Genomic DNA, 8,275 nt, shown 5'->3' on the forward strand with positions numbered 1-8,275 from the left:
CTGCATTTGGCGCACCCTGTACGACTCGCACGGGATCAGAATGTCGGCGTCGTGTTTGTCTGCTATCTGTGGTAGTAGCATGTCTGCTGTCCTACTGCGGTTCAGGTTACCCTGAACTATCCTGTCCGTCTTCCGCCACCAGCGCCACCAGCGCCACCAGCGCCACCACCGCCACCACCGCCACCGCCGCCACCGCCGCCACCGCCACCACCGCCGCCACCACCACCACAGGGGCGAGGTCCTCCTAGACAGTAAAGAGGGGCTGCAGGCGGCGTCGATAGCGCCTGATCCTGGTGACGGGGGGCACCTCCACCATCGCCTGCCGTGATCAAAGGCCTTTGAATAATGATATTGATAATTGTAATAATAACAACAACAATAATAATTACCGCAGGTGGCGGGGTGGTTAAATCCTCCGTTCAGGAAGTGACGACCCCGCGTACATCGAGTAAGTCAAGTGAGACTGAAGTTGGCACAGGCCCAACGGATGGCCCCCGAGGCGGCCTCAGGAGGCAGATTGGGCGTAAAAACCTGGTCTGCTCGGGAAGTGACGACCCTGGGGTTTTCTAGTAAGTCGGAGGGGACGGAAGTCGGCACAAGTCCGACGGAAGGCCCCCGAGGCGACCTCAGGGGCCGTGCTATGTTCCGGCGCGGTACGCGGAGTCGCGCCCCCGAGAGACACGTAGCACTTAGGAACTTTTATGGAGATGCACAAGGTAAACAACGACATACCTCAGGTGGTAGCCCCAGCGCAGGGGAAATCCACCCTAGGTTCCGATCGGGTGAAAGCCCTGATGGCCCATGGCAGCGGCACGGATTCTGAGGGCCGAAAATTGTGCAAGGACCAGGTGACAAAGACGGCAACAAAGACAGCGGACACAAAAACTGGAACAGCGGCCAGGACGATACTGGGATACCAACGACGAGACAGGACGGACAGCGTGTCGAGCACGGGCAGCGGAGCGAGTTGCGCTTCCGCTGTATCCACGATCGGCACGAAGACACGAATCATGGACGATATGGACCTGACGGACCTATTGTCACTGATCCACAGTACGGCGACAAGGATGGCCGAGGCAGCGGCCATTCAAAAAAACATGAGTATGTCCGTCAAACTGGGCATAAAGACTATTCTCGAGGCTGCCGACGTTGCGCTTGACAGGCGTGCTAAAGCAGCCCCGAAAGACCACAAGACGGACAACGAGACGACGGAGACGGACGTTGAGACTGACCAACGGACACAAAACACTCAGCGGACGAAACGGAAACGGGAGGCGACTGGAACCACTCCGGAATCCTCTCCGAAGAGGGCAACGGTTGCGAAACCGGTCGCTGACTGGCAGACAGTCACAAGGAAAAACAAGGAAAAAAAGAAACGGAAGACGCGGACGGACGAGACGAACGCGACAACGGACACGACGGCCGGGGCTGATGGGCGCAGATCGGCTCCCAAACACTGGGGGACGGCGGTGCTCGTTAAACCCGGGAAGGACACGACGTACTCCGACATCGTAAGGAAGATACGGACCACGGTCGACCCTGCGAAGAGTCATGTTAAAGTGACGACTCTCAGGAAGACGAACAATGGTCTGTGTCTTCTGAAGATAAAGACAGACGCCAACGGACGAGACGACTACCGACGCGTCCTGCAGGACGCGGTCGGCGACGCAGGCAACGTCAGGACCGGGACGTCCAGGGTTCAACTGGAGATCATGGATCTTGACTGTGTCACGACCAGACACGACGTGATACAGGCACTGCGACGAGAGACGGGACGAGACGCGGACTTTGGGGTCCACATCTTCGGCCCGAACCGGGCGGAGCAGTTTATGGCCGTATGCGACCTGGAGTCGCAGAAAGCCAGAGCGCTGCTCGGCCGGGGACGGATCGGGATTGGATGGGTAGCTTGCCGCGTCCGACCACGACTGACGGTGACGAAATGCCACAAGTGCCTGGGATACGGGCACACTAAGGCAAAATGTAAAAATACAGACCGGACGAAGTGCTGCAGGAAATGTGGCGAGACAGGACATTACGCCACGGACTGTAAGAACAGACCGGCCTGCCCACTGTGCGCCGAGGCGGGACACGGCGATGCGGCGCACCCCGCGGGCTCCGGGAGGTGCGCGGTGTACCGGGTTGCGCTGGAGGAGTGCAAGAAGCAGGCCGGAAGACGGACAGGATAGTTCAGGGCAACCTAAACCGCAGTAGGACAGCAGACATGCTACTACCACAGATAGCAGACGAACAAGTCGCCGACATTCTGATCCTGTGCGAGTCGTACAGGGTGCGACAAACGCAGGATTGGATTACGAACGAGACCAAGACAGCGGCTATCTGGGTAAGGGACGCTGCCCGAGCCCGGATAACCGCTCGTGGCGTCGGGGAGGACTACGTCTGGGCTAGGGTGGGCGCTGTCACTTACGTCAGCGTCTACCTGACCCCAAACTGCGCTGCGGCGGAGTTCCGGGCGAAGGTTGCGCTCCTCGAGGACGGACTCAGGGACCTGCCCGGGGACCTCGTGGTCGCGGGGGACCTCAACTCGAGGGCGGTCGAGTGGGGCATGACGGCAACGAACAGACGCGGACGGCTGCTGCTGGAGATGGCCGCAAGGCTGGACCTAGTGGTGGCAAATACAGGAGACGTACCAACGTACAGACGGCCGGGATTTGGAGACTCCATCCCGGACGTAACGATGACGATGGATAGAACTCTGCCACGGATAAGGCAGTGGCGGGTGCTCGATGGCTACACGGCCAACGATCATCAGTACATCACCTTCGAAGTGGCAGGAGAGACAAGGACGACACGGACGAGGACCCGGCACCCCCCGCGGTGAAACGTAGACAAACTCGACGTACTGAAGTTCTCGGCGGAGCTGGCGGCAGCGCCGGCCCCAACTACCGACGTCCCCCCAGAGCTGACTGGCCGGCAAAGGGCGGAAAGAATAGCGGACATGACGGCTAAACTGACGACGCGGCTGTGCGACAGCACAATGCCAAAACGACGGTACGGACGTAACAGACCACCACAATACTGGTGGACGGACGAGATAGCCGAGCTGCGGAAGAGTTGCCTCGCAAAACGACGACGGGTTACGAGGGCTGGAGGGAGACCCGAAAGGGAAACCCTTCAGGCCGAGTACTAGACTGAACGAAAACGACTGACGTACGCCATCAGAGACAGCAAGACGCGATGCTGGAAGAAGCTCTGCGAGGAGGTGGACCGTGACCCCTGGGGTGCCGGTTACAAGATTGTGACCGAGAGGCTGGGGGCCCGGATCCCGCCAGAACTCAAGGATGCTGAAACCGCACGACGGATCGTCGACGGACTGTACCCGACGCACCCGACGCGTACGGACGCGACGAACGACGACGAGACGGCGGCGCCCCCCGTCTTCACCGCCGAGGAGCTCGTCGGAGCGACCAAAGCAATGAAGAGGGGTAAGGCGCCAGGACCGGACGGGGTACCGGCGGAGGTTCTTCGGCTGATGGCGAGCCTGAGGCCGGAGATACTTCTCGACCTCTACAACACGTGCCTTACGACAGGGACATTCAGCGTCCGGTGGAAGGTGGCGAGGTTGGTCCTTATCCCAAAGGGTGAGGGTGACCCCAGCACGCCGTCGGCTTACCGGCCGCTGAGCTTACTGGACACGACAGGGAAACTGTACGAACAGCTTCTGTGACCAAGACTTACGGACGCGATATAGGACGGCGGAGGCCTCTCTGACCAGCAGTACGGCTTTCGGAGGGGTCGATCAACGATTGGAGCGATCCAAGAGGTGCATGACTTATTCCGGTCGACAGACAGACATTGCCACGCTGTGCGACCCGTCGCGCTGCTGGTGACACTTGACGTTAAGAACGCCTTCAATTCGGCCAGGTGGGTGGATATCCTAGGCTCGCTGAGAGGCGACTTCGGGGTCCCGGCTCACTTGCTCCGAGTTGTTGCAGACTCCTCTCGGAACAGACGACTGACGTACGAAACGACCGAAGGCCAACTGACGCGACAGATTACCGCGGGGGTCGCTCAAGGTTCCATACTTGGACCCGACTTTTGGAACGGGATATACGACAGCCTGTTCAGACTGGAGCTTCCACTTGGCGTTCGCCTGGTCGCTTACGCTGACAACGTGGCGGCAGTGATAGTCGAACGAACTCCAGATCTGGCACAATACGCACTGAACCAAACAATGAGACGAGTCGGACGGTGGATGACTGACCACGGACTGCAACTCGCGACGGAAAAGACAGAACTGGTGCTTCTTACCAGGAGACGGATACCGACAACATTACGCATGACGGTCGGGACGGACGAGATCGAGACCAGAGGGGAAGTCAAGTACCTGGGGGTGACCCTGGATACGAAGATGACCTTCTGGCCTCACATACGACGAACGGCTCAGAAGGCGGCTGAAAGGACAGCATCCCTAAGCCGCCTGATGGCAAACACGAACGGACCGAGACCAGGGAAACGGAGATTTCTGATGTCGACGGTAAACTCGATCCACCTCTACGGTGCAGAGATCTGGGCAGACTCTCTGAAGACTAAGAAATACTGTCACGCAATAACGACGGTACAGAGACGAAGCGCGTTGAGGATCGCTTGTTCCTATCGGACGGTCTCAGCACAGGCCGTTCTGGTGGTGGCAGGCGTGATTCCCATAGACCTTCTCGCGTTTGAGCGCAAGAGGGTCTACGGAAAAGACGCGGACGTGACCTGACGGGACGCGGCAACGACGGAAAGAGACGCGACGATACAGACGTGGCAGGAACGGTGGACGGAAGAAACAACGGGAAACTGGACGAGACGACTCATTAAGGACCTGAGACCGTGGATCGAGAGGGGGTTTGGGGATGTGAATTTTTACGTCACCCAGCTTCCGACAGGCCACGGCTACTTCAGACGCTGTCTACACAACCTGAACCGAGTACGGACGCCCAACTGTACGTACTGCGGACACGAACGAGACGACGCGGAACACACGTTCTTCGGATGTGGCCGCTGGACAGAACTAAGACACAGACTGGAGATGGTCGTGGGAGGCACCACTCCCGACAACGTTGTCGGGGTAATGCTCCATAGTACAGAAGGGTGGCAACTTGTTGCTACCCACACAGAGACAATCCTACGACGGAAGAACGCGGACGGCTGCCTGACGTATCGCAATTGACGGACTGCCGGCACGGGACGGACGGACGGACAGACGGACGAGACACACACCGACAGAGCTCCCAGCTAGAAGTAATATCATCATAGTTCCTGGCTGGGAGCGTTCCACAGGAGGTGGCGGTTTAGTGGGTAGGCCACCCTGGAGTCCCACATCCGCGCTAGCCCGTATGACTGGCGCGAATCCGTAACTTGGATTCCGCAACTCCTCGGAAAAAAAATAAAAACAATAATAATAATAATAATAATAATAATAATAATAATAACAACAACAACAACAACAATAATAATAATAATAATCATCATGAAAATCTATAATATTTCGATACGATTATGCTCATTTTATTTTTTGGTGAACTTTTTTTTCCATTGTTACGTCCGTAAGTAGAGTTACTCCTGAGCGGTAAGAGTAAACTGGTTGGCTTCGCTTCTACGTTTTAGTTCAACCGGAAATCAGGATGAGGATTGAATAACGTAGGGATTGTTTGAGATATTACTTATATATTTATTTCGAGGAAGCTCAGATGGCGGTAAAAACGAAGTGTGCTGTATGAAGCTATGTAAGAAGTCTAGATGTAACGTTGTTGAGAGTTAGAATAGGAGTGTTCCTCAAGAAGTGAACCGTACGGGTGCAGAAAAGGTGTGACAATACCAGGAGTAGGGAATGGAATTTGATGAGTTGTCACGAGTTTTGAGTCCGCACTAAATATGTGGAAGGGAGAAGCAATTAGAGACGGGGCGAGAAAGTCAAGACTGAGTGAATAGGTAAAACTTTGTGTGTGTATTTCCGGGGAGAATAGATGTGTTGAGATCGGGGGGGTGGAGTCGACTTCAAACTATAAAAGATAGGTATAAAGTGGTTGTAGACGTTAGATGTGGCTGATCACGCCTCAGCCCTCAGCGTTGCTCAATTCTAGCTTAAAGGTACGCGCAGGGGGGGGGGGGGGCCGGTGTAGGGCGACGGGGAGTGTGAGGGAGGAAGGGTCGGTATTGCGGGGGGAGGAATAGGGGGTGGTGCAGATCGGCTGTAGATCGCAGGCTAACCTGGTGTCGTCGGTCGGTGTGGCTGGGTGGCTGTGTGGAGGGGGACGTCCTGCTTATCGCTCCGTTTTCCTTCTCTCTCTCTCTCTCTCTCTCGCTCTCTCGCTTGGATTGGTGAATACCTGTCAGTTTAACTTTCTGTCGCTCTCCTGTTCTGCCCATTTTCTGCTCTTCCCTGCCCGTTTTTCGGGCTTTGCTTCCAGGTTTTTTTCCTCCCCCGTCGCTCACGCAAAATTTGAGCTAAAAATCGTCGTTGCTCTCTCTTTTGAGCTACGGGATGAGGCAATAAACTGAAGACTGGTATTCTATAACCTAACATTCTCGACTGGAACGACTTGGCAGTTGACGGACGGACGATTTGCTGTTTACAATACCTACGCTACCTTCCCTCTTCCCATTGGACGACTGCTAGGGAATCTCTCGGAAACAATACACTGTAACTGGCATCAATCTTCATTTTCCTAACCTCAATATTCGGGTTACTCATTGGCACGCTTTCTGCTCACCTGTCAATCCCGCCTTTTCTCCGTTGTGTACTGGTGGCGCCATCTGTCGGGATTCATTTTTCATTTCATGAGCAATTATCGATACGAGCTCTGTCGATAATCGGATCATTCACTCATCATCTGGGACTTCAAAGACTCAAATTATCTACTTACGAACACGCTGATCGATCGATTAAGTACTTCTCCTTTGCATCACCATGGCTCCAACCTGTGCGATCTGCAATGTCGCTGTCAAACGCAAAGAGCCTTTTGCCTCCTGTACGGGCGTTTGTTCACGCAACTTTCATTTCTCATGCATTAAATCTGCACATAATTTCGACCCCACGGAATTTGGCTCTTCATCATTTAAATGTGAACAATGCATGCGACGTCGGTCAACATTACTCGAGCATTCGCCCACATCATCACCTGATCATCTGAACTTGGAGCTTCCCATCTCGATGCAAGCAGCTGCAGCGCCAACTACTGCACCTGAAATGGCCACCACTGCGACTGCAGCGTCTACTGCTGCACCTCGTTTCACTATTGACGATGTGATGTTCCAGCTACAGGCAAATGCGGCGGCCCTTGACTCTAAACTCGATAAAAAAATCGATAAGCTCAAAATAGATCTCACTACTGCCTTTGATGCCAAACTCGACCAAAAGATTGAAACCTTGAAACATGACATGATGCAGCGGTATGACGATATTCAAGGCACAGTGGCCGGAGTTATCCAAACAATTTCCACCATTCGTGAGGATGTTGCTGGCCTATCTGCTGGTCAGAGCACCATCTTGTCGAGAGTTGCGGGTGTTGAAGGCCAAGCTCTCGTGTCGGCTGAGGAGATCTCCTCAATAAAACAACGACAAGTCGAAGAAACATCTGCAATTAAGCAAGATTTGGCCTCCTTTATTGCCTCGAATGCATCTTTGTCACGGGCATCTGTTGCACCAGCTTCATCTACGACAACGGAATTTGTTGTTCGTGGTCTACCTTTGGAGCTCTCCCTATCCGACTCTGAGATTGTGAGTGCCATCTTCTCTACTCTGGGTGTTTCTCAGCTCTTAGGTGACGTTCTTGATTCACGCGTCATGAAACCCAAAACGGGCCAGCCTAATGATCCTCACGTTCGTAACTCCACTTCGAGCGCTGTGTCCAAGAGATCGCTGGTGGTTCGCCTGAAATCATCGGTAACTCGTGACTTCGTCCTAGAAAAAGTGTCAGCTAGAAGGGTCCTTATCGTCCGTGATATCTTCTCTATGAACCGTGATGACCGCATCTACATTAGTGAATTGCTTCCAACAAATATCCATAAGCTTCTACTGTTAGCCAAATCCAAAGCTCGTGAACTCAACCTAAGCCATGTGTGGGCTAATCGGGGTGTTGTCAAGGTTCGGAAAGAAGGCTGTCCTGATATTATAATTCTCCAGTCCGAGTCGGATCTCAATCGACTAACCTGACTACCGCGATGTACTAAGCCGACTTTGCCGAATATGACAATGCAACCATCTATGTCACCTCTCAAGGTTGCGTCCTTTAATGCAAATTCGCTCCTTGGCCATTTTCCGTTCTTTATT

At 54.3% G+C, this 8,275-nt stretch overlaps 1 protein-coding gene across 1 annotated transcript; it reads left to right on the forward strand.

The window, feature by feature from the left end:
* Nucleotides 1-2,221: 2,221 nt before the first annotated feature.
* On the forward strand, nt 2,222-2,839 carry LOC124175588. Its single transcript, XM_046555989.1, has one exon. The coding sequence runs from the start codon at nt 2,222-2,224 to the stop codon at nt 2,837-2,839; it is 618 nt and encodes a 205-aa protein (XP_046411945.1).
* The last annotated feature ends 5,436 nt before the right edge of the window (nt 2,840-8,275 follow it).

The sequence above is a fragment of the Neodiprion fabricii genome, chromosome 2, assembly GCF_021155785.1.
Source record: "Neodiprion fabricii isolate iyNeoFabr1 chromosome 2, iyNeoFabr1.1, whole genome shotgun sequence".
In the NCBI taxonomy this organism is placed as follows: Eukaryota; Metazoa; Arthropoda; class Insecta; order Hymenoptera; family Diprionidae; genus Neodiprion; species Neodiprion fabricii.

What these genes read in the sequence shown, in the direction of transcription:
- LOC124175588 (XM_046555989.1), top strand. Translation starts at nt 2,222, where the DNA reads ATGCTACTACCACAGATAGCAGACGAACAAGTCGCCGACATTCTGATC.